Raw genomic sequence first — 27063 nt, 5'->3', positions numbered from 1 at the left:
TCCTTTACGTTAGCACTGGAGAGAGATAGGAACAGACAGACTAGAAAGGTGTTTACTTGGAGTAAAGGGAATTATGAGGCTCTCAGGCAAGAAATTGGAAGATTAAATTGGGAACAGATGTTCTCTGGGAAAAATATGGAAGATATGTGGTAAATATTCAGGGGATATTTGTGTGGATTTCTGCATAGGCATGTTCCGATGAGACGGGGAGTCACGAGAGGATACAGGAACCGTGGTGTACGAAGGCTATAATAAAGCTAGTCAAAAGAAAAAGAAAGCATACAAAAGGTACGGAGAGCTAGGTAATGTTAGAGATCTGGAAGAGTACAAGGCTAAAAGGAAGGAACTTAAAGAAAGAAATTAGGAGAGCCAGAAGGGGGCATGAGAAGGCCTTGGCAGGCAGGATTAAGGAAAACCCCAAGGCGTTCTACAAGTATGTGAAGAGTAAGAGGATAAGACACGAAAGGATAGGGCCTATCAAGTGCAGCAGTGGGAAAGTGTGTATCGATCTGGAAGAAATAGCAGAAATACTTAATGAATACTTTACATCAGTACTCACTATGGAAAAAGATCTGGGGGATTGTAGTGGGGACTTGCAGCGGCCTGAAAAGCTTGAGCATGTAGATATTAGAAAAGAGGAGGTGCTGGAACTTTTGGAAAGCATCAAGTTAGATAAGTTGCCGTGACCAGATGAGGTATACCCCAGGTTGCTGTGGGAGGCGAGGGAGGAGATTGCGGAGCCTCTGACGATGATCTTTGCGTCGTTGATGGAGACAGGAGAGGTTCCGGAAGATTGGAGGGTTGCGGATGTTGTTCCCTTATTCAAGAAGGGGAGTAGGGATAGCCCAGGGAATTATAGACTGGTGAGTCTTACCTCAGTGCAGCTATATAGGTCCCTGGTCAGACCCCACTTGGAGTAATGTGCTCAGTTCTGGTCGCCTCACTACAGGAAAGATGTGGAAGCCATAGAGAGGGTGCAGAGGAGATTTACAAGGATGCTGCCTGGAATGCGGAGCATGCCTTATGAAAGCAGGCTGAGGGAACTTGGCCTTTTCTCCTTGGAGAGATGGAGGATGAGGGGGGACCTGATAGAGGTGTATAAGATGATGAGAGGTATTGATCGGGTAGATAGTCAGAGGCTTTTCCCCAGGACTGAAATGGTGGCCACAAGAGGACATAGGTCTAAGGTGCTGGGGAGTAGATATAGAGGAGATGTCGGGAGTAAGTTTTTTACTCAGAGAGTGGTGAGTGCATGGAATGGGCTGCCGGAAACGGTGGTGGAGGCGGATACGATAGGGTCTTTCAAGAGACTGTTAGATAGGTACATGGAGCTGAGTAAAATAGAGGGCTATGGGTAAGCCTAGTAATTTCTAGGGTAGGGACATGTTCGGCACAGCTTTGTGGGCCGAAGGGCCTGAATTGTGCTGTAGTTTTTCTATGTTTCTATTCTATGTTTCTAACCACTTCACAACTGACAAAACCAGAGCAGAAATAAGTTATCCTTATCCCAAGGGATTGCTTAAGAATGAATGAAGAATGATGTACAATTCTTAAGAGATTTTGATGTGTCATGCTGATACTGGACCAGCCACATTTCTGCTCAATTTCATATGTAATTGTAAATTTCTGTACAGACATCAAGTGAAAATTGCCTATTTAAACTTCTCATGTTGCAACTAAATCCTTTCAGAACTGGTGATGTTTTGACATCTCACATAGCAAGCATGTGCAAGTAGAGTCTAACATGTTCATATGGATAGGTTCTATAAGGAAGAATGGAGAGCAAGTGAACTTTGTATGGTAGCTAGAATTATTGAGTACAATGCTCAGTATTATTTCTTTCCAAAAACAGTTATTCTAAAACATTATGCACCAAGTTATTACATTGGTTGTGTACAAGACAAATGTGTTTTTTCAAGCAATGTTCTTGTGCTTAACTGAATAGAATGTGTTCAGGCTATTCAAAGTATTTGGTTGGCATTTTAAAAGTGGCCTCTGTGCAAGGAATTACTGGAGTCTTCCAGTGGACAGCTAAACTGGCTCTCACTTAACAATGCTATTTCAAGGGAACCTTGGTAAAAATATACAACTGATAGAGTCATAGAGTCATGCAGCACAAAAACAGGCTCTTCAGTAGCTAACCCTATTTAACAGCACTTGGTCTGTAGCCGGCTGTGCCATGGTGTGTCAGCCTGCAACAATGAATCTATTAACCTGTTATTTTTAGCAGAATCAGGATTTGACACAGCAAAGAATATACTGGATCTCCCAAGCAGTTTTGCAGGAGGCCCTGACCCTAACACCTATTAAGACTCCAGCTGAAATCTTGGTTCCATTGATGTATATATCAGAATTATAGGCACATGAATGTCATCCTGCAGCACTGTCCAGTGGATTTAGTTGATAACTTGAATCTAACCTATCAATTCTCAAAGTAGGGGATGTTTTTGATTTCTTCAGGACTTGGATGATCAATCATCACGCAATTGTACTATTCATGGGATTTTCAGTGAATACTCCTCACTACATACAAAATTATAAAGGGTCTTAAAAGTCTCCAATCCAATCGCCCCTTAATAACATAAATTCTGGGAAATTCAACTTGGGTTTGTGGAATTTCTGGGCATAATTTAACCGTTGTGCTGCAGTATTTTGCTTGATGGTTCCTGTTGTTTTGATTGTTGTGGGTGGTGATTTTCTGACAATTTGCTGGACAGTATCATCTGACCAGGACCTTGTAAAGCTATAGTATATCTTTGAAACTTTTGTATTTTATGGATACATAGAACAGCCTTTTAGCCTTTTTTGATTACTTTGTGTATATATACACATGACATTTTAACATTATATATAAGTCCTCAGCTTTGAGCTTTTCCCCATTCAAAAAATACTCTGTTCAATTCATTTTAGTCCACTTAACTTGCAATTTATTATCCACAGTTTATCTCTTAACCTTTGAAACTGAATGTTTCCATCGTGCATTGCTAATCATGGAACCTAATCATAAGTCACTGGCACACCTGGATACATGGTTTTCCAATTTGTTTAAAATTATGGTTGATAACACACATCTTTATGAGATACTAGAATCTGTGCGGGGGCCACCACTATAAAGCATATCTAATACTCCTGATTCAGAGGGTAATATGCACAAATAGAAAAATGGAGCATTTATAAGAACCAAGGAATTAGTCAATAAATTGTTTATAATATCTTGATTGCTTTACTCATCTATTTTTTGGAGCAAAGGTACAGAAGTGAACTATTTAGCCCTCGAGTTCTTTCCATTATTGGATTGCAATCTATATCTTAACTCCATTTACCAACCTTAGTTCTGTAACCCTTAATACACTTGCCCATTAAAAACCTAACAATCTTTGAGAAATTGTAAACTTCAGCCTCTCCCCATGCCTCAACAACTTTTCATGACAATGAGTTCCCTTATTCTCACAACCCCCTATGCAAATGTTGCTTCTTGACAACATATGTGAGCAGCCTAACACAAGTTTTAAGAGTATGGTGTCTTGTGTTAGACTTATCCATCCACTAAAGGTTTCTCTCTATCAGTTCCTCTTGATTCTCTTGAGGAATCCATTGGATCACCTTTTATTCTTCTATACTCAAGGGAATTAAAACCTAGTTTTCCCTCACAACTCTTTTGTCCCATAATATTCCAGTATTAGAAAAATATTCAGAATCTGCACTCCTCCTTCCTTCCTCTTTAGTTGTTCTATATTTGTTACTTTTCCCAAATGGAGGTTCCTACTGATTAAGCTCTTCAGAATCATGCAACTACCTGGATTACTCGGTACCTGGCTAACCCTCCTTCCTCATGGTTAACCAGTTCTCAGTGACTCATTCAGGTCAAAATGAGGGACTTAACAACTTTTAAATTCTATGATAAACTGGAGACTAATAATAAAGGAGCACTGCCTAAAAAATGGATTTTGGTTCAGTTAGTGGAAAAAAGGGAGACAATTTTTTCTCATCAGATGAACACAGTGAATGAACCTTTTGGTAGATATATAAGCACAATAGGAAAAAAACTAAATGAAGCATGTTTGAAAGATCACAAGATCACAAGACAAGGGAGCAGAAGCAGGCCATTCGGCCCATCGAGTCTGCTCCAAGGAAAAGGGAAAAAGAAATGGGGTGGGAAAAAAAGAAGAAAAGAAAAGAAAAAAAAACTATTCTAATCCCATTTTCCAGCCTTATCCCCATATCCCTTGATACCCTGACTATTTAGATATCTGTCTATCTCCTCCTTGAATACCCCCACTGATCTGGCCTCCACTGCTGTGCGTGGCAAGGAGTTCCACAATTTCACCACCCTCTGGGTAAAGAAATTTCTCCTCATCTCTGTCTTGAAACTGTACCCTCTAATTCTAAGATTGTGCCCTCTGGTCCTGGACACGCCCACCAAGGGAAACAGCCTAGCCACATCTACTCTATCCTTACCTGTCAACATTTTAAATGTCGCTACGAGGTCCCCTCTCATCCTTCTGTACTCCAGCGAGTACAGTCCAAGAGCCGACAAACGCTCATCATACTTAAGCCCTTTCATTCCTGGAATCATTCTCGTAAATCTCTGAACCCTCTCCAACGTCAGCACATCCTTCCTAAGATGTGGGGCCCAAAACTGCGCACAATATTCCAAATGAGGCCTCACTAGCGCCCCGTAGAGCCTCATCAACACTTCCTTACTTTTATACACTATACCTCTCGAGATGAATGCCAACATAGCATTCGCTTTCTTAACCACCGATCCAACCTGGTGGTTAACTTTTAAGGTATCTTGTACGAGTACCCCCAAGTCCCTTTGTACTACCGCACTATCAATCTTCTCTCCTTCTAGATAATAATCTACCCGCTTATTTCTACTTCCAAAGTGTACAACTGCACATTTCTCAACATTGAATCTCATCTGCCATTTCCTTGCCCATTCTCCTAAACTGTCTAGGTCCCTCTGCATTCTTTCTATTTCCTCTATGCTCCCTACTCCTCCACTTATCTTGGTGTCATCCGCAAACTTAGCCACACAACCATTTATTCCATCATCCAAATCATTGATGTACAAGGTAAAAAGGAGCGGCCCCAACACCGACCCCTGCGGCACACCACTAGTAACCGGTAACCAACCAGAACGAGATCCTTTTATTTCCACCCTTTGCTTCCTGCCAACCAGCCAATGCTCCACCCATTTTGCTACCCTGCCCATAATTCCATGACCTCTCATCTTATTAATCAGTCTCTTGTGAGGCACCTTATCGAAGGCCTTTTGAAAGTCTAAATACACAACGTCTACCGCCTCTCCCTTATCCACCCTACCTGTGATTTCTTCAAAAAACTCCAATAGGTTGGTCAGACAGGACCTCTCCTTCACAAAACCATGTTGACTAGGTCCAATCTTGCCTTGCGCCTCTAGGTATTCGGTAACCTCCTCCTTGAGGATAGACTCCAATAATTTTCCCACCACTGACGTCAGACTAATAGGTCTGTAATTGCCTTTGTGCTGCCTCCCACCTTTCTTATACAACGGAACTACATTCGCTACCCTCCAGTCCTCCGGAACCATGCCAGAATCTATCAATTCCTGAAAAATAATCGCCAATGCCTCCGCTATCTCCACAGCCACCTCCTTCAGAACCCGGGGATGCACCTCATCCGGTCCGGGAGACTTATCAGCCTTAAGCCCCTTTAGTTTTCCTAGCACCTTCTCCCTATTAATCTCAACTGAACTCAGCTCCAATTCATGAGACTCCTGACTAACGGGCACATTGCTTATGTCCTCCACGGTGAAGACCGATGCAAAATATTCATTCAATTCCCTTGCCATCTCACTATCATCCATTATAATACCTCCTGCACCGTTATCAATTGGTCCTATGTCAACCTGTGTCTCTCTTTTATTCCTTATGTATTTAAAAAAACTCTTAGAATCCTTCCGAATGTTGTCCGCCAGCTTCCTTTCGTAACTCATCTTTGCTTTCCTAATGACCTTCTTAGTTTCTCTCTGCAGATTTTTAAAATCGTTCCAATCTTCTGTTTTCCCACCAATTTTTGCTACTTTGTACGCCGCCCCTTTTGCTTTTATTTTATCCTTCACCTCCCTCGTTATCCACATCTGTGCCTTTTTTCCATTCAAAACCTTCTTTTTTCTTGGAATATATCTGTCCTGCATTGTCCTTATTTCCTGTAGAAATTTCTTCCATTTTTCCTCTGCCGTCCCTCCAGCTAACTTACTCCTCCAATCAATTTGGGCCAACTCATCTCTCATACCTTTGTAATTTCCCTTATTCCACTGAAATATCGATACACCAGTTATCAGCTTCTCCTTCTCAAACTTGAAACTAAACTCAATCATATTGTGATCACTTGTTCCCAGTGGTTCCTTTACCTTTAGTTCCCTAATCACCTCGGGTTCACTACACAGCACCCAATCCAAAACAGCCGATCCCCTGGTGGGCTCCTCAATAAGTTGCTCCAGAAAAACATCCCTTAGACATTCCACAAACTCACTCTCCTGAGTACTACCGCCTTGCTGCATTTCCCAGTCCACCTTCATGTTAAAATCCCCCATAATTATCTTCACATTGTCACTCTGGCACGCTTTTTCTATCTCAATCTGCAACTTATGGTCCACTTCCTGACTGCTGTTCGGGGGCCTATATATGACTGCTATTATTGTTCTTTTACCCTTGCTATTTCTTAGCTCCACCCATAAGGATTCCACCTCCTCTGACCCAATGTCCTTCCTTTCTATTGATTTTATATCGCTACTAACCATCATGGCCACACCTCCCCCTCTGCCTACCCTCCTATCCTTCCTATATACTGTATACCCCTTGACATTGATGTAGATTAACCTCATTAACAATGACAGTAAAAGTTGAAAGTGACCCTTGATTTAGAGGCATCACAAATTCTACTGAGACGAGGAATTTTGCCAATGCAGAAAATCTTATGTGGCTGCAGCAACTTGCATTCATTTAGCCTTATTACCATGGAAAAATGTCAAAAGAGAGCCTCCTAAGAAGCCTCAAACTTAGGACAGCTTGGAAGATTTTAAGAAGGTACAGGTTTGGAAGGGATTTGTATAGTTTATGATCAAAAAAGCCAAAGGAATAGGTGCTAATGTTGGTTGAAAAAGAAAGAAAAGAATACACAAAGTCAAGCTTGCAGATCTTGGAGCACTGGAGGAGGACCCAGGTAATGGAGGGATTTGAAAACACCAGGGGTAGAAATTTTCAAGACAGGAAAAAACAGCTGCTGCTGTTCTTGGGTCCCTTGAGTTCCAGGCTGATCTGCTCAGACTCTAGTCTGTGGGCTTTGAGGTGACTAAATAGCTCCATGTGCGATTCACAGACCCTGCCAGATGTGGTGCAGGTGGCTGGGTTACTTGGGATACTGTTTTCAAATGACCTCTGTATGCTCTCGCTGTAGAAACTCAAGGTATGCAGTAGATTTTGAGCAGTCATGGAGGAGAAATATCCACGTGGTGGTGAAAATGTTACATTGTTTCAAGGAGATCTTGAGGACATCCTTGAAGTCTTTCTCTGTCCTCCTGGAAACCTCGCAATGACAGAACTCATAGTACAATGCTTGTTTCAGGTACCTGCTGTCAAGCATGTGGATAACTTGGCTTATCCACTCAAACTGGTTGAGCATGATCAGGGCCTTGATGCTGTGGATGTTGACCTGGGAGAGTTGCTTCACACATTGTGCCAATGGATTTGGAGGGTTTCGCAGAGACAGCGCAAGTGACTCTACTCCATTGCTTTGAGATGCCTAATGTCAGTAGTCCACATCTCTGAAACATGCAGGAGGGCTGGGATTGTTGCTGCTCTTAGGACAATTATCTGAGTGCCAGATTCTTGGATCCTCAACGAATCTTTTAATCAGTTGGCTGAAGTATGTGCTAGTATACCAGAGGAATGGTGAACTTCATCATAAATATCTGCCTTTGCTTATAATTACCTCCTGAGATATGGTAAATAATCCACATTTCCCAGGGTCTTGTGCAGGTAGTGTTGTATAGTGGGTCCAGGTTTGTAGAGGGTCTTTGCCTTCTTGAATCTTAATACAAGGTCCATCAGTGAAGGAACCAACATTGATGTGGGGCTCAACCTCTGAAAGTGCACGTTTATAAGCATCTGCATATTGTAAATTATTTGCTAAGGTGGGGTGATTGTGTTTCTGGTATGGAGGTGACAAGGTTTCCCATTTGTCCTGTAGTTTAGCATCACTCCAGAAGGAAGCATTTTCTCTCCAGAGGCAGGGTGAAATATTATAGTGAGAAGGTTGAAGAGGGTTGGTGCAATGAAACAGCCTTACTTGACTGCCATCTGCATTGGACTGTGTCAATGGGGAACCTTTTGGCTGGCCTACACACAATCATTTAGCAGATTCAGAACAAATAAAGCACAGTATGCAAACACTGACTTTCTGGTCTTACCTTCCAGCTCCCTGCGGCCAGGTTCTGTAAGGCTCCTGCCGCACCTTCAAGAGTATCTGGATTCGAGCATTCTGACAAAAGTGTGAGGTAGGGCTTGACTATAGAGGGATGCCACAGGAGCTGTATACCTTTTGGTGGGTCTGCTGCCTCTGGGAGAGGTCCAACACCATCCCACTATGAAAGGGAAAGAAAGAGGGGGAGAAAAATCAATGCATGCAAGCAAATTCAAATAAAATAGCAACAAGGTTTTTTTTATCCACTGCAGAATCTTGGTGATACTAACACACCGATAATGAATGTAAGAATACCAATTCAGAACTCCACAGTTGCTGGGATCTGAGCTTCCTGTTCTTGCCACAACCTAAAGACAGAGAACAAATTCTCCTCTGGGAAGGAGCAGAATTTTGGATGATGATTTCTCAGCTGCTGCAACACAACTTTGACAAATTGGGTCGAGGATGGAAGTAAGATTGTGAGTGCGGAATGTCTGCCTACACTCCAGCTAAACCATGCCATGGCATGGAAATTAAGACAAAAAGAGGTGAAAATCATTCACATTTCTTTAAAAGAAAGCTTGCATGTCATTTTTGCAGAAGTTCCCAATTTCACATTAACAGCCATTCTTCATGATCTGTAGCGTCTCTAAAGACCTCCAGAATGCCCCACGATCTCATCACCCAGTCATATCCAAGAAAGGCAATTGTACAAGTCACATTGTGGGAGAGATCTTACTCACTGGAGGAGATCTTAACTGCAATATCAACTCAGAAGCGCACTTTACATCCCTCTGAGCTCATTGTTTTCTAACTTCTTCATTGGACCCAATCAGGAGGTAAGCACATGGCCAGTCCTGTTTTTCTTCACATCAAAAAATATTGCCATGTGACTATGCAAAATAATATTAGGAGCATTGCTCAGAATCGCAAAGCTCATGTCCCTTCTGTCATCACAATTATAGCAGAAGAATTGTAAATACATTCCCATTGTCTTTAGGGAGAATAAAAACAGGGAACATTGGATTGGGAGCAAGTCATTCATCTGTTGTATCTCCTCTGCCATTCAGTTAGTTCATGGCTGATCTGTAGCTTAAGTCTACTCATCCACCATAGTTCTATATTCATATTCACTTGTCTAAGAAAAATCTACCAATCTCAGTTTTGAGATTTTCAATTGACTTGGTAGCAACAGTTTTCTAGGGCACTGAGTTTCAGATTCCTACTGCCCTTTGTGTTAAGAGTGCTTTCTGATGTCACTGCTGTACATTCTAATTTTAAATTGACGCCTCCTTTTTCTGAACAGCTTAGAGGGATGTAAAGCGGGCCGCTGAGTTGATATTGCAGTTAAGATCTCCTCCAGTGAGTAAGACAGCAAGCTTAGCATCATCTTTCTCACAATGTGACTTGTACATTTGCCTGTGAAGCAGACAGTATCTCACTAATGACTGGCTCATCTGTGAGTTATCTCATTAGCTATCTTATCTTCGGAGAAACAAACTGAACATGTTTTCAAAGAAACACCAAATCTCTTTTATTGATGTTAAGATTTTTTTTAATGTAATGGAGATTTACTTGCAGGAACATTTTTACTGATAAATTCATCTGCACAGCCCATTCTTGTGCGTCTTTATCTTCCTGTCTGTGCAGACAATAGAAGATGTATTAAAAAGAGGCTCTATTCAGATACAGAGGAATAAGAATGGTACAGCAATACAATGCAGCCTGGTATATGTAGATGTATGTTATCTCTTATAAACCTTTGCAGGAGAATTGCTTCATCCTCACTTTGCTTTGCTATTACTTATCAAGCTTGGAGTTGGGGATAAGGTTTTTCTCACAGGAGGAGTAGAACTGATAAAGGCAAGTCCCTGCTCTAATAATCACTGGATCAAAATCAAAGATGCAGCTGCATTCATAAAGCATCTTTCATAACTGCACAACATTTACAAGTACTTTAAAGCCAACAAAATATTTCAGAAATAAATCTAATTACTTGAACTCAAATTCTCCAGCTGCCAGGGTGGGATTTAAGCTCGTGTCTCCAGATCAATAGTGCAGACCTCTGGATAAGAACCTTGTAAGTGGATTGCTAGGTATGAATGCAATAGAGTGCCTTGGTAAACCACTTTAGTGGGCAGTTAGGAATCAATCAGAAAGATGTGGGACTGAAGACACATGCAGACTGAATGCAGGTGCTCCAAGAAACAATCACCCAATCTGCAATTGGTTTCTCCAGTATAGCGGAGAGCACTTTGTCAGCATTGATTGCAATACTCTAGATTGGAAGTGCAAGAGAAGAGATGAAAGCATCAGTGTTGCATTTCCTAACAGTCATAACATGGGGAGAGGCTGGGAGAGGCAGAAGAGCAGACTAGGGTGCCTGACCTTCCTGCTGCCTACCACTTTAATTCTCCATCCCATTCCCACTCTGACCAATCTGTCTGTGGCCTCCTTCATTGTGATAACACAAGCCTGACAAACAACACCTCATCTTCTGCCTGGGCATGCTGCAGCCTTCTAGATTCAGTGATGAATTTTCCAACTTCATGTAACGCACTCTCTCCATCTGTATCAGAACTAGCCATTTCTGCAGTAAACCATCCATTTGGCGACATTTTAATACAGCTTGACCCACTGAGTACGTCCCACAGCCCTGCTATTAGCAACGTATTGCACTTTTTTGTCTGTGTTATCACTCTCCACCTCCCTATTAAGTCATTTGACCAGACGACCCCTGCAACTCAGCTCCATGACATCCTGTCATGGATATTTCTCATCCTATCCAAGCCTCCCTCATTTCCTGTGAAATCTATATCAACTGCTTTTTTAATCTCTCTTTTTCAGTTCCAATGAAGGATCTCAGACCCAAAATGTAAGCTCTGTTTCACATTGCAGAGATGCTGCCTGACCTGCTGACTGCTTCCAGCATGTTCTGTTTTTACAACAGGTTATGTCCTCCGGGTCAACTGCATCAAAAGTCTATGGTGGACATGGTCCAAGACATCAGATGCTACAGATTGGTCCAGGGCCATGACGGTGGAGGTCAGAAAACTACAGGGGAGGTGGGGGTGGGCTGGGAGGGGCAAGGGTCACAGTTAACCCCAGGGAGAGCATGGTGGGAGTTGAGCTGAGGCAGAAGGACAAGATGTGTGTTGGGGATTCCAGAGGTTCCTTCCAAGATGCCCTGTCCCATACTGGTGCATGGACAAACTTAGGGAGGTGACATACAGGCATGCATTGCACACCACCAGGAAGCTCTATGCATAGTGTGCATGGCTGACCCAGGAGGAGAACTATGGTCTTCGCAGCACACATGACAAGTCTCTGATTTTCCTTTCTGAACATTTTTTCATAGAAATTGTACTGCTCAGGGTTCAAAATCACTACACCACACAAAAGAATTTGTAGCACAGATGGTTTCCTCCCCACAAGAGCATTAGTGAACCAGATGGGTTTTTAGGGAAATCTTCCATTGTCACTTGCATGACCAAAATGAACCAATTGAAGAACGTTGAAAGGCCACTGACCTGAAATTCTTAACTATTTTTCCCTCTCCACATGTGCTGCCTGACCTGAGTATTTCCATCATTTTCTCTATTTATTTCAAAGAATGCTTATTCCCCCATTGGCCTGAGAGATTTTGTCTCTCCCAACAAATTACATGGCTGCAGGTTGTGGTGTAGTTTGGGGCAGAAGATGTCTGTTCATGATTCTGCAAACAGTAGAAGTGCAGGGGAGGCTTGGTAAACCAGCTGGTCTTTTCCTTCCTGATATTTAAGATAAGATATTTACTTATTAGTCGCATGTACATCGAAACACATAGTGAAATGCGTCTTTTTGCATTACTGAGAATGTGCTGGGGGCAGCCCACAAGTGTCGCCACTCTTCCGGCGCTAACATAACATGCCCACAGCTCCTAACCTGTATGTCTTTGGAATGTGGGAGGAAACCGGAGCACCCTGAGGAAATCCACGCAGACACATGGGGAAAACGTACAAACTCCTTACAGACAGCAGTGGGAATTGAACCCAGGTTGCTGGCGCCGTAATAGTGTTACGCTAACCGCTACACTACCGTGCCGCCTTCTTTCATTGTGAGCTGAGCATAAAAGTGAGGACAAAAGGAATGCCCTTTCTGTTTATTTTCTGGGGGGGGGGGGGGGGGGGGTGGCTGAGGCCGAGGTTTTCTTTTGCTGATGTCTCTATTGCACATCAGTAGAGGTGGTGATAAATGCTTTGAGAGAAAAACAATCTCTTGTGCTCTCTGCTGCCAGCAGGATGTGAAGTGACCCATGTACCTGCAAAGTTCTTCACATCACACATTGCTTGTGGTGCAATGGAAAGAAAAGCAATTAATAAAAGCACAAGATGTGTGTGTGTAAAGGTTCACCTCTCAAGGCCACACAAAGACTTGGATGTGTCTAAGGGCCACTGTTGCCCTATGTCACACGTGAAGAGATGGCAGATTTTTTCTTGTATTGTAAATTGCCCCGACCTTTATCTGAAATTTCCAATCACCTTTCTGAAATTTTTTCTAATGTGCAATTTAACCATCTGGAGGAAAATAAAATGGATCTTCATGGGGCATGAAATTAAATTTCCCATCGAGCTGTGGGATAAGCGAATCTGTTTAAAACCTTAAGTATTCGTAAAGTTTTTTGCAAGCTCATGTGAATAATGATTCCCAGGCCATCTTTTTTAATGGTTGTTGCAGTCTGTATCAATGCTGTGGGTTTTGTGTCTAATACAGAACCATATCGTGGGACTGGAGCTTTGAACGTAAACAACAGCCCTAAGCTCAACCATTCAAGCATGTAATGAATGGTGTGTTTAGAAATTCAACTGCATACCCCGTTTGTTAATCACGAGTGAAATTTGATAACGACTACTTCCAGATTGTTTCACATCACTCTGAAATCCCGACTGGACACATCCTGTAGCTGATCCTACTCACGACTCTGATGAGATTTCTGCGCCAAGCCTGCACAGCTTGGAGCATTGCAGGGAATCTTGGTGTGTGTTGCTCAGGGTCAGCCACAGCTGATCAAGCGTTTCTTCCTACAACATAACTTCTAGCCCACTAACTCCCACACATCATTGGCACAGCACAGGAGAGAAGACCCAGTCTGTCAGGAGCAGTAGCAAGCTCTGTAGCTCCAGTATTAAAACACATTATACATGGCACACATCAAGGGTCAACAGGGGCCTTAGCTTCCTAGAGTTTAGAGCTTAGCTCTCCTCCCTCCAGTTTACATTCATCACTCTTTTCCCAGCATGTGCTAGTGTCCTTTTCTCCCCAATTTGTCTCTCCCACTCCTGACTCCATCAGGATTCATTGAGTTTTCATGTGTCCTAAGCGGTCATCCTCATTATTGCCAATGGACCAATAAATTGGTAGTTAGGTGGAAACCAGGGGGCTCACAGCACAATTTGGCTGCTAGAGTACTCCATTTGTGCAAAGAATACACGGATGGATCAGTGGTAACACCCAGTAGCTCCAAAAGGTGTTCTATAAATCCACATCTTCTCACTCTATTCTGTTTAACTGTAATACTGTATAATAACAAGTTCATGTCTGTTAGCATGTTATGGTAACTTGCTTAATGGGAAAGTGAACAGAAGAATTTATAATGTAATATAGTTAACCATTGGTTTCAGCCTCTCACCAGAGGTGAAAACTACAGCAGCACTACTGATAGAAAAGTGTACTTACAGTCTGAAAGTCGAGAGAGAGGAAAGCAGAGAGCGCCTTCACTTGTCAAGCACCTTTCAAATACCCAATATGTCTCAAGTGCTTTGCAACTGATGAAGTACTGTTAAAATGCAGTCAGTGTTAGTTGCAGGCAAATTCTGTAGCTATTAAGCAAAGGCCTATAAACAGCAATGAGATGAACAACTAGTTGATTGTTTTTTTGAGGAAATAATGTTGGTAGAACTCTGCAGCTCTTCAGGTATTGCTGTGGGGTCTTTCACTTGAGGAATCTACTGACCTTAATATCACAACTGAAAAGCACTTTCCATTAGAAATGTGGACAAAAGAATCATGATGACAATATTAAAATTATGTATGTTTTAGTATGGGAAGTAAATTAGATCTATTGCCACTGTCCAATTCTCTACTCTCCCACAAACCTACTTGAACTGAAGACTATAGATAATCTTAATTATAATTTACATGAAATGTTACTCAAAATCAGCTGGTATCATTATTAGTATATCCCACTGGATCCACCTATTGTTTAAAAAATATCTGGAAATACCCTCCATAAATCTGAATTTCTCCTTAGCTCTACTATGTATTCTGGGGCGAAATTCACTTCTGTTTAGTTCCGTTAATCTCAAGGGTACATGTCCAGTGCATTTGTTGCATCTTAGAGATGATCTGGGAAATTGGGGGGACGGAGGGAGGGGAGCAGGGGAAGAAGTGGGGGAGTGAGAGATATGATATTCCCTGATGCGATATTCTCAAGTAGAAAACAACTTCTAGATAACTGACCTTGCCCATGGCAATAACAACCTAACACTTTCTATGAGATGCTTTAACTCATGCTTCACCTGCAGCAAAAAAATAAAGCCCAAAGTTTGAGACAGATTGGCCCTTCTGGCACTGATTTTATTGGACTTGCTCCATTTGGGTCTGATGCTGTGTGAACTGTCAATGGCTCTGATTTCCACGTCCTTTGAGAAGCCTTCCTTTGTTGCTTACCTCAAGGTATCCCCTGACAACTTGTTTACAGACTTGGCAACACCAGTCAACTCCTCTGCTGTGAATACTGATGAACACTTTTTCAATGGGTTGACACACAGCTGTTGTTGTTTCCAGACATCTCTCTCACCTTTAAAAAACCAGATTTCTGCTTCACTCTTTTCTCTGTCTTGAACACACCGAATGAACCTAAATTCTCCTAATGAATGTTACAATATGTTTCTTCATTATCCATTTTGTCCCAACAGCATTTTACAAAGACAACATGTGTTTTTGTACACCTGTCTAGCTCATTTGTTAAACCCCTGTATTAACCTTTTCTTTTAAATTCATTTTCAGGATTTATGTCTCCACTTTACGAATGCCTGGCTTATGTACAGCCCATGGATACAAGCAAGCATTTGGGAGACCAGAGGGATGGATTTGCGGCTGCTGTGGGGCTGCAGGCATCTTTTGCCTTGTGGGAACTTGGTTCATGGCAATATCTGAACAGTTGAGTTAAATGCACTGATTTAACTACATGTTGCCCCTGTTTGGCTTACGTTTTCGTTTAAATATACTGCTGCGCAGCCACATTTCTGACTTGTAAACTGTTCGGGTTACAAACAGTTCTCGGGAGCGGAAACCTGTGATAACTTGGGGGGGTCCTGTACTGGCAAGGCAAGCCTTTATTGCCCTTTCCCAACTCCCCTTATAAAGGTGGTGGTGAGCCATTTTATTGAACCAGTGCAGTTGTTCTGGCGACGGTATTCCCACAGTGATATTGGGTAGGGAGACCCAGGATTTAGACCTAGCGATGGAGGAGGACTGGCAATATATTTCTAAGTCAAGATGGTGGTGCTCCCATCTACATGCTGCCCTTGTTCTCCTCAGTAGTAGAGGTCATGGGTTTGGTTGGTGCTGTTTGAATTATCAGGATGAGTAAAATGCAATACATTTTGTGGATGGTACACACTGTAGCCACCGTGCGCTGGTGGTGGCAGAGATGACTATTTAGGCCGGTGGATGGGGTGCCAGTCAAGCAGGCTGCCTTACCCTGGTGTTAATCACTTATACAGGCCAGTGGAGAATTTTCCATCATGCTCCTAATTTGTGTCTTGTAGATAGTGGAAAGGCCTGGGGGTGTTCAAAAGTGAAACACATGTTTCAGGACACCCAGCCTCTGACCTGTTCTTGCAGCCAGGGTATTTGTGTTGCTAGTCCATTTGAATTTCTGGTCAGTGATGACCTCTAGGATGTTGATGGTGGAGGACTTGGCAATAGAAATGCCAATGGTTCTCAAGGGTAGGTGGTTAGATTCTGGTTAGGCGGTTAAATAACTTGTATTTATACAGCACCTTCAACATGGTAAGAGATCCCAAGGTACCCCAAAGGAGTATTTGACATTCAGCCCTGTAATAAGACATTAAGAAAGTGATGAAATTGGTTGGTTAAGTAGCAAGTTAAAACAGTGTGCAGAATTTTGGAAAGTTGCAGAGCTTGAGGGGTTTGCAAAGCTTGGGGACGGCAAAGATATTGAGATATTTGTAAACAAGAAAGAGAACCTTAAGTCTGAAGCACTGCTCCATCTGGAGCAATCTTCCTCTTTTGCATGGCTCGTGTAGTTGTTTAAGCCAGATAACCATGTCAGTGTTGCAGACTGTATCAATTGGAGATCTTCATGTTTGTGAATAATGTGTTTCATTGTCTGTTCCTCATTTGTTAGGTTGCTTCTTGAATATACTTTCCTAACTGCTCCTCCCAAGATTTTTCCATAAAGTCTGTCCAAATTATTTGAAACATTTTTCCCATTAATTGCTGTTGGCTAAACTATTCTATCCTTATTGTTCCCTGTATTGTAAGCTGCCTTTTTTAAAAAATCCTTTTTAATATGAGGGTGTTGTTGACAAGGCCAGCATTTATTACCCATCCCTCTCAACACCTGCGATGTGGTGACAAATGACGTAATGCTCTAACCCATTCCCCTCATCCTTTAAATATTTTTCTACCAATTGACATCCATATACTCTCTTTCAGAGAAGTCCCTTTAACTTCCTCACACAATTTTGTGCCAGCAAAATTGTAAGGAATGTGCTTTCTCCCAACTTGTAGGTAATTCAATTATTTTGATTGTAAAAAAACAAAAACATCTTGAAAGTATATTGCACCTTTCATAACCACAGGATGTTCCAAAGCTCATCAATACCAATGAAACATTTTGAAGTGCAGTCATTTTATGTAATTCAGGAGGATATGCAGCAGGTAAACCTCACACAACAGACTCTCACATAAATTTACAAGATGGCAACTAGGAATATTGCTTCAAGGACAAATCTGCCGGGATACTGGGAGAACTACCCTGTTCCTCTTCAAAATTACCTTTGGACTACCTGGAGGTCAGTCATCATTGTAATGTATGATCCAAACGGGAAAGGCCCAGAAATTCTAACATGCAGCACACTTTTGTCCAATGATGAATCAGAATTTCATTGGAAAACTGACTGCTAAGGATTGTTTATAAGTATCATGGAGTTTCCTATTTTGCATCTGGGCCCTCCAGTCATATGATGCACTTGAACGTGCATGATGGCATGGATTCACAATGATTAAATAATTATTTAATCCTTAAATAAGGATTAAATAAATTGCTGTGGTGTCTCCATTCCTTTTTCTGACTCTTGAAATCTGCTGTTGAAGAGGACCTCCTCTAAGCTGGTGTCTTGAAGTCAATCGGATCACCATTAGTAACTAACCATATGCACTTTCCCAATCATTTCACTTTCTGTTTCTTGGCCTTTGTTTAAATAATGGGCAACATCACTAAGAGATTTGCAGCTGGATCCAGACAAGTTTATGAGAGTCAATGTGTATAAAGAAAGTTGAAACCATAGAGAGCCAACATTATAGATAAATCAGGAAAAACACCAGGAATGGAAAGCTACAGCAATAAAAAGGGACTCTTTCTGAATTGCACACAAGGTTTGGACTTGACTGAAATTTGGCCCAATTCATCCACTTTGACCAGTGGACACCCTTCCACAGTAATCCCATCTCCCAGCAGTTGATCCATAGCCCTCAATGTCTGGGCTATTCAAGTGCTCATCTAGACACTTCTTAAATGCTGTCAATGATCCAGCTTCAACCACACTCTCAAACAGTGCATTCCACATACTTACCAGTCTCTGGACGAAGAAGGACCCCCTAATATCGCCTCTGAATATTTTCCCTCTTTTATCTACCACTGACATGGGGAAAACTATCCTGTGATCGACACTATCTATACCTCTCATAATTTTATATACAGCTACTACTGGATTATGACATTAAAAAACTGGCACAGGCAAGATAGGTGAAAAGGCCTTCTGACTGTGAGCTTTTAATATTTCTTCCCTTACCATCATTACTAAACTAGTTCATTAATCATCATTCCATTGCTATTTGTGGAACTTGCTGTTGGCTGATAAACTGCTGTGCTTCCCTGTATTTTAAAACAAAGAGCAGCATTTGTTGAAAAGTGCTCTAGGATATAACTGTTTGCATCAACAAATGCTGCTTCTGGAAGTACTTTGCTTCTATTAATACTACAAAGTCAGAAAACTGTAAACTGTAAGAAAAATGCTGGGAGATGGGATTGATACAGAAGGGTGCCCACTGGTTGGCGTGGATGAGTTGGGCCAAATGGTCTGTTTCCATGCTGTACCATTCTGTTTAAATGAGCATGTGCACAAGCTTCAAATACTGCTGTTGTAAAGTTTACGACAGATGCTCATTTTTTCTTCCATTTGCTACAGAGACACTGCTTCTAATAATGCCAACCACTCAACATATGCAATTTACATTTTGCAGTTCGCAAAGATAACCCCATCCCCTTTTTTTTCTTCAATGCCATCTATCACCTTTAAAATATTCTTTTCAATGCTTTGATATCATCTTAGGATGATTTCTGCAAATCTGAAATAAATTCAAAAGCAAGTTTGCTCATCAACAAAATGTTGTTCTGTGTTTGCTGCCTTTGTCTCCTGTCCTTCTCCCCTGAGGAGTTCATGTCCCCCGCCCCATAACAAGATTGGTTGCACAACTACTGGTCAACAATCCTTTCTACTCAGTGGTCATTACATATAACCGACTTTTGGAAGACGGACTGAGTGGACAATGTCATTATATAAACCATCACCTGACACAATTCTCACATATGTAAGCTCTTAGCAATGTAGAAGAGTCATCAGAGCTAACTGCTTCTCTGTTTTTTAATGCTCCTTCAGGTGGACAGGGCAAGAAGCCTTTCAATTCAAGGGGAATATTTGCTGAAACCTCAGGAGAACAACTTTCAACAATTTATTATAAAGGCTCTGATCAACAGATTCTTTTTGTTTGGTTTGAAGCATAGAACCTTTAACACCAACTTGTATTCTACAGCACTGTTAACACAGCAAAATGTGCCAAGGAACTTCACAGGATGACAATCAGGACTCAAGGAGATTAGAGATAGGGAACAGCCAGGCCAAGGAAGGACTTGAAAACTAAAAAGAATTTTATGGTTGGCATGATAGGCTGGTCAGGAAGGTTAAGGCACATGGGATCTAAAACTGGCTTGATGATAGGAAGCAGAGGATGGTAGCGCAAGGGTGCTTTTCTGAGTATTGATGCTGGGACCCTTGTTGTTTCTGATATATATTCACAACTTGGATGTGAATGTAGGAGGTACGATTAGTAAGTTTTGCAGATGACACAAAAGTTGGGGGTGTTGTGGGTCGTGAGGAAGGTTGTCTAAGGCTACAGCAGATATAGATCAAGATGAAAAGTTGGTCAGCGTGATGGCAGATGGACTTAATCCCAGTAAGTGTGAAGCGATGTACTTTGGAAAGCCATAAAGGTCTAGGGTGCTAAGGAATATTGATGAACAGAGGAACTTTGGGGGTTCAAATCCAGCATTCCCTGAAAGATGCAACAGAGGTAGATAGGGTAGTGAAGAAGGCATACAGCATATTTACCTTCATAGGTTGGTATATAGTAGATAAAAATTGGGGACTTATGCAGACAGTACTGGTTCTTAGGAGTTCTCACCCTAAAAATACAGTTAAGGCTATTAAAATTGAAAATAAAATCGAGGTTTTCACATACCTTTGTGAAGCTAGAGAACAACAGTGACAGAACCAAGATGGATAAGTGGATTAAAGATACAGATCAGCCGTGATCCAGTTGAAAAGTGAAACAGGCTTGCAGAGCTCAATCTGTTCTTGTTTCTATATTCCACAGTACATATCCAATTCTCTGCTGAACATTACTTTTGACCCACATTCATTACCCTTTCCAGCAGTGTGCTTTAGATCATCACAGACCATTCCATTAAAAAAAATCTCCTCGTGTTTTCTCTTGTTCTTCTGCCAATAAAACCAGCAAGAAATTATTTCACATGGGACCTTTGAGGGTGTTTTGCAGCTGTTAGCAGATGGTACATTTCTCCCATGCATTATCATAGGGACTCTGGCCTCCCAGGATTAATAAATAGATGATGTGACAAAGTTAAGGGGAAAGGCAAAAATTATAGCCATTCACTCAACTCCCCCCACAGTCTAGGATAATAAGGAAATCAAAAATACAAGCAGGAATGGATCATTTGGCTCCTCATGTTTGCTCTGTCATTCAACAAGATCGTAAGGGTTTTGTATGTTTCAACAAGATCAGCTTTTATTCTTTTATTACACAAGAGCATGGGGCTAGTCTGCTTCATCTCTCTTCATAGGACAACCTCCATGTCAGGAATCAATCTGGAGAAACCATGTTGGATTCCCTATATGATTGCAGAAAGACATCTTTATACTTGCACACAAATTATCTTGCAATAGAGCCAATATACCACTTCCCTTCATAATTACTTGTTGTACCTGCATATTATCTTTGAGTGATTCATGCCCAAGGACATCCAGAACCCTCAGATCGCCAACACATTTCAATTGTATAGCCCTCAAGAAATAATCTGTCGAGGAGGATGACCTCATATTTTTTCACATAATTATCAATCTGAAAATGCTCTCAGCAATTCACTTAAACTGTCTTTCTGCTCCCGAAGCGTCTTTGCATCCTCTTCACAACCCACACTGCCACCAAGCAATCCTGGTCCACTCATCCAAGTCTGCAATATACAGTAAATTGTGACCATCTGGGACCCCAGCACCTGTCCCTGCAGAAACCCACTGTTCACAGATTTGCAATTAGAAAATAACCTGATTATGCCTTTTTCCTGTCCATTAACCAACAAAACTCCTTCATTTTTGTCAAACATGATTTATTTTTCATAAATTCATGTCAGTTCCGTCCAGACCTATTATTATTTTCTAAGTGTACTGCTTCCAATTCCTTTATAATGGATTCTAGTATTTTACCATTTACTGATGCCAGGCTACCTCGTCTGTAGTTCTCCATTTTTGCTCTTTTTCTTTTCATTAATAGTGGAATTACATTTGCTACCTTCCAAACTGTGGGAACTGTTCTAAAATTTTGCAAGATGAGAACCAGTGCATCCACTATTTCCATAGACAGCTCTTTCAATATCTTGGCATGTAAATCATTAGGCCCTGGGGATTTATTGGATTTCTGTCCCATTATAATACTTTTCTTTCAATAATGTTAATTTCTTTCGGCTTCTCATTCACTCTCGTCCCACTACTTCCATGACTATTTTGTGTTTTCTCCCTTTCTGTCATTTCCTTATTCACCATAAAATTTCTCCTGTATCTGTCTGTAAGAGCCCCAGATTAATTTATGCCAATCTTTTCCATTTTACATATCCATAGAAGCTTTAGGATGATGATCTTCAGATAATGAGAGCCACGTTACCAATCCATGAAAATGACTAGAAGTTATAGTGATTATAGCATCACTGAGAAGTTGACTAAAAGGACAATTCTCCTATTGGAAAGGATAGAAGCACAAAAGAGCAGTAGAATATTTGCACACTTTGTCTCTGCATTGGTATTAAGGAAATGCATATTTTCTACAGCAAGCTGTTGCTTTGTTGCTAAATTTTGCCAGCAGAGTGAAATCAAAATGTCTCCAAAAGAATTCAGAACATTCTTAGTCCTTCCATTTTAACCACTGTCTTGTACTGACACACAATGACTGGTTTTAACAAGGGAGTGAATTCAGCAGGTTGACTGCTCATTAATTGCACAAGTATTCATTCCCGGTCAGACTCTCCCTTTCCCTGCTTCCCATCTGAGCTGAGCCTACTCCCAAGTCAGGGAGCTAAGCCTGTTGATTACCTGGTTCTGGCCCTTCTTTTTCTTCTTCTTCTTGCCCCAACAACTCGAGCTCTCACTATCCTTGCCATTGCTGTCACTGCACAGCAAACCATCAAACTCGTCTGTCCCCATCTGCTGTCCCTGGGCCGTCTCCGCTGCCAGCCGGTAAGAAAGGTTCCTCAGGATACAGACACAATTCTCAATCGTCTGTGGTGTGAAAACAAAGACCAAAGTGAATCATGTGGCATTACAAAAATATACAGCACAGAATGAGGCCATTTCACACATTGTGGCAATGCTGGTTCTTCTAAACAGACAGCCAATTAATCCCTTTCTTGTTTTCTAGTATAGATCCAGATCTAGTATAGGATTTTTCTTCAAATTATTTTTTAAACATTAGTGAAAATTCACTGGACCAATATTCAGTAGATTATTAATGGCATTAGCACTAGACTGGTTTGCCAGCAGTCTTCAAAATGGCACTTAGTTAAAGTAATGAATACATTTGTAATAAAAAGATTTAATTTCCTGCACTGAGTTTAATGGCCAATTAAATGGCAAATATACCATGTTCCTATAAAAGACAAGGAGGATATGGTCAAGATTTCTCGCACAAAGCTAACTGCAACCTGTAGAGCTTTGCTTTAACATTCACGTTTAACCACTGACCTATTCCTTGCTTGAAAACACATGCATTAATAATGGGAAGTGCCATTAGCCTTGTCACTAAATGACAACAAATTCTAACACATCCTATTCCAAACTACTATGATCATTAACATGCAACGCCTTCATTCTGACAAAATTAAGGTGACATGATAAGCATGCAATCAATTCCTTTTGTTGCCACCAGCAGCCCCTCCTCACGTCTCTCCTGACTGCCCTACTTGCAGGTACAGCCTCCACTGCTAACACTAATTTGCATTAATGTGATTTGTTGATTAAGTCATTTCCTATGGGGGTGAAATATTGGCCCTGACCATCACTAAAGGATTTGGGGTGTAAACTGTTGGTGCGGTTTTGTCTTGTGAGAGGTTGGAGAGTGATTAAACTGTTAATGTTATGCACCAGAGTCCAGTTGTCAGATCTGGGAAATCAGCATTGGTGAATCACACAATGGGTTATTTCTTTGACAGACAAGACTGGGCTACTTCTGGCATAGTACGAAGCTCTGGTTTCCTGCCAATACCCACTAGCTATCACCCATGCTATTAAACAAATACCATTTCCAGGTTGCATGCCAATACTGAATCGAGACTTGTAATAAACAAATTGATGGGATTGCTCTGAGAGCTGGTATATAAATGGCCTCCTTCTATGTCAATAAGGAATCACGAGACATGAAAGAAAACTATTGACTGAAAATCTGAGCAAGCTGTGTAGCAGGCACAATCTCCTGTAGTCACATTCCAAAAGCAGGTATATTGGTTCTTTTTCCCTCTAAGGTTATTAAACGTTTTCTGACATTTGAGTTTCTGGATGTGACATCATTTGAATGGGCACCTATTGTCAAGACAAACATTAGTGTCAAGCTCTCCTTGCAGTCTAGTCCTCATGGACATCAAGGAATACTTCCCTCATCAAGAAGTCTTTGCACAACCTCACACTTGAATCTAAAGCTGTTTGACTTTAGTTTACCTACTCTTCACGAACAGCTGAACTTCAATTGCTGCCTGGATTTATTCCTCTCTAACGATGTTCACAATCACCAGTGGTCCTGATGCTTGAAACTCATTAGTATTATTGAAATCAGGATGGCTGACTATTCTTTTCTACTTCTGTGTAATATAATCAACCACTCGCGCTAGACTTGTGCAACAATCTTACGTAATACTTATTGCTTCAAAGAGTAGATGGGTCATCATGCTGGGAATCATAAGTGGTCTGCTGTTCTACAAATAATAAATGTGTAATAGTCCAAAGGCATTTTGTTGCATTCACATCACTTTTAATGGAGGAAGCTTAAATTCAGAAGATACTGCCTTCAATGCAGAGAGCTTATCTTCTCCAAAGGCAAGTTTAAAAAAAACAGGAGAATATCCAAATTGCAGCAGCATGTGCTGATTTAATTATACTGGTGTCAAAGATAAGAGGCATTTTAAATGTGATCAACCTCATGTATTTTAACAACTGTTTTCTCCATAAGATAACTTATTAACACTCATTTTGGGAAGCAATGAATCTCTTGGAGGCAAAATATTTTAGTGACATCAATGAATCCATCTTTGAAACTCCACCCCACCCATCTCCTTGCCTCATAAGTTGGAAAAAAGAAATCTGAGATCAGGCAAACCTTGCTGTCAATCTCACTGCTCCCCAGAGCCGACTGAATCACAAACAGCAAAGCATCAGTAAGGCCATCGCATTCCCTCATCCTTCTCCGGGCTTCCTCGCCAGCTGAACTCACGTTCCTGTGAAGGAAGCACAACATGTCAGTCAGCAACTCCACATCACTCCTGTGTTGTCCCAATGCCTTTTCTACCAGAGGGCATTCACCACAGACCACTGGAGATTAATCTTCATTTCAAATATAGACACGGCAGATGCTTAAAGTTTGAAGCAAAAGCAGTAAATGCTGGGAGCATTTATGGGTGTCACGAACCAGCAACAAAAGAAACACACCGAGCATGATTCAGTGTTAAAAATTATTTTATTAATCACTACTTATGACCATATGTAAAATAAAAGTAAAAATGTTAGTATGTTAGAATTCAAAAATGTTAAACCTTGAACATTAACGCCAAAACTAAACTCTTCGTGTGTGTGTGACAAAGTCCCAAACTCCAAGTTCAGGAATGGTGCTTAAAGTTCAGTTCCGCAAGCCATAAGGTGAAACATGAGTAAGGGCTTCTTCAACAACCACTGTTGTCTGAAGATAAGACGTAGACGTAGAGAAACATAGAGTAAATACGAAATCCAAATGTTCCACGATGGAACCCAAGCGACACTTAAGTGTTTACTCGGTAGTGACTTCTTCACCCCGAAAAGCATCCGAATCATGGTCGTCCACACACAAATACCTGTTTCCTTCTACAGGTCAGCAACAAAGTGAACTCCACTGGATTACTTCCAATTTCCATACATGGATTTCTGTGGCAGACACAGTTATTGTTTCTCATCCATCAATAGAGAACACTAGCAGGCTGGTGTCTCTCTCCCTTCTCTCTCTCTTCTTCTGACTTCTTCAACAACGTCATTACGTCCTTTATCTTCTATTGACGTAAGCACGCCACACACACACACACACACACACACACACACACACACACACACACACACACACACACACACACACACACACACACACACACACACACTCTATCTAAAAGGGACATTCACTGAGTCCGTAACAGGGAGTAAAACAGAGTTAATATTTCATGAAAGTACATCAGAACTGTTCTGACGAAAGGTCATCAACCAGAAATCTTAGTGGCCTAGGTTCAAATGTGACCTCCAATGATGTCTATGAGGAGTTTGCACGTTCTCCCTATGAACACATGGGTTTCCTCCAGTGGTCCAGTTTCCTTCCACATCCCAAATATTAGCTGCTTGGTAGGTTAGTTGACCAGTGTAAATTGTTCCCCCACCCCTGATAAAAGAAGTGAGAATAGTATGAATGAGTGGTTGACAGTCAGCACAGACTTGATGGGCTGAATAGCCTGTTTCTGTGCCATATTTCTCTACAACTTTGTTGTAGAACCATACCACACAAAAGTTGTTATTCATCCCATTGTGCTTTTCCTGATTCTTTGAAAGAGCATCCAGATTGCCCTTTTCTCTGGTCTTTCAGTTGCAGTTTATTTCCCTCAAATTGGCTGAAGGCCCTGTTTCCGTGCTGTATGATCTTCTGATACTACGGTTAACTGTTTCTCCCTCCTCAGATACTGCCTGACTTGCTGAATATTTCCAGTACTTTCTGTCTTTATTTTTAACTTTCAGAGGATTACAGAGAATGTAAGGCACAGAAACCATTGACCTCAACCAATCCATGCTGATGTTTACGTCTCCCTGCAGCCTCTTCCTGGCTATCTTCATCTAAGTCTATCAGCGCCACTCTCAACTCTCTTCTTTCTCAGAGGTTTGTCCAATGTCCCCTCAAATGTATCTACACTATTTGGTTTCATCAGTCTCTGTGGTAGCGAGGTCCACATTCTCAGTGTTCTTCGGGTATCAGAGTTTCTTCTTTGTTGGATTTCTTAGAAACTATCTCATATTGATGGCTTCTATTTATGCTTTTCCCCAGGAAGGGAAACATACTCTCTGCAGCCACTCTTCATAATCAAACTCTTCATAATTTTAAAGATTTAATTAAGTCACATCTCATCTTCCTTTTCTCCAGAGAAAAGAGACCCAATTCTTCCCTTCCTGAAATGCATACTCTCACAATTCTGGTTTCATCCTTGCCTGCACCCTCTCCATTGCCTCAAAGTCATTTTTATAATACTGGAACTAGAACAGTATGTAGTGTGGACAACCCAGGTTTGATACAGGTTTAGCACAACTTTACTACTTTTCCATTTCAAATCCTCTGGAAATAAATCCTCATGTTTGTTTTCATTTTCTTATGGTCTGGCTAACCTGTTGGTACAACATTTGGTGAACAGTGTATGTACTCCAAGGCCCCATCACTTACCTCACTTCTTCCTACCAAAATGTGCCAACTCACATTTATCTGTGTTGAAATCCA

The 27063-nt window shown here is 41.3% G+C and overlaps 1 protein-coding gene across 5 annotated transcripts in view; it reads right to left on the bottom strand.

The window, feature by feature from the left end:
- LOC127570353 (catenin delta-2-like) overlaps positions 1 to 27063 on the bottom strand; it is a 909541-nt gene that overhangs the window by 47622 nt on the left and 834856 nt on the right. For all 5 annotated transcript variants that reach the window (XM_052015821.1, XM_052015822.1, XM_052015825.1 and 2 more), the window contains 3 exons: positions 24670 to 24787; positions 22398 to 22583; positions 8456 to 8629 (listed from right to left, as the gene is read on the bottom strand). In XM_052015821.1, the coding sequence (XP_051871781.1) occupies positions 8456 to 8629; positions 22398 to 22583; positions 24670 to 24787 (478 nt within the window). The remainder of the gene's footprint in view (positions 1 to 8455; positions 8630 to 22397; positions 22584 to 24669; positions 24788 to 27063) is intronic.

This window comes from Pristis pectinata, chromosome 5, assembly GCF_009764475.1.
Source record: "Pristis pectinata isolate sPriPec2 chromosome 5, sPriPec2.1.pri, whole genome shotgun sequence".
Classification (NCBI taxonomy): Eukaryota; Metazoa; Chordata; class Chondrichthyes; order Rhinopristiformes; family Pristidae; genus Pristis; species Pristis pectinata.
The sequence above is the reverse complement of the archived record's forward strand: the minus strand, read 5'-3'. Positions and strand labels throughout refer to the sequence as shown.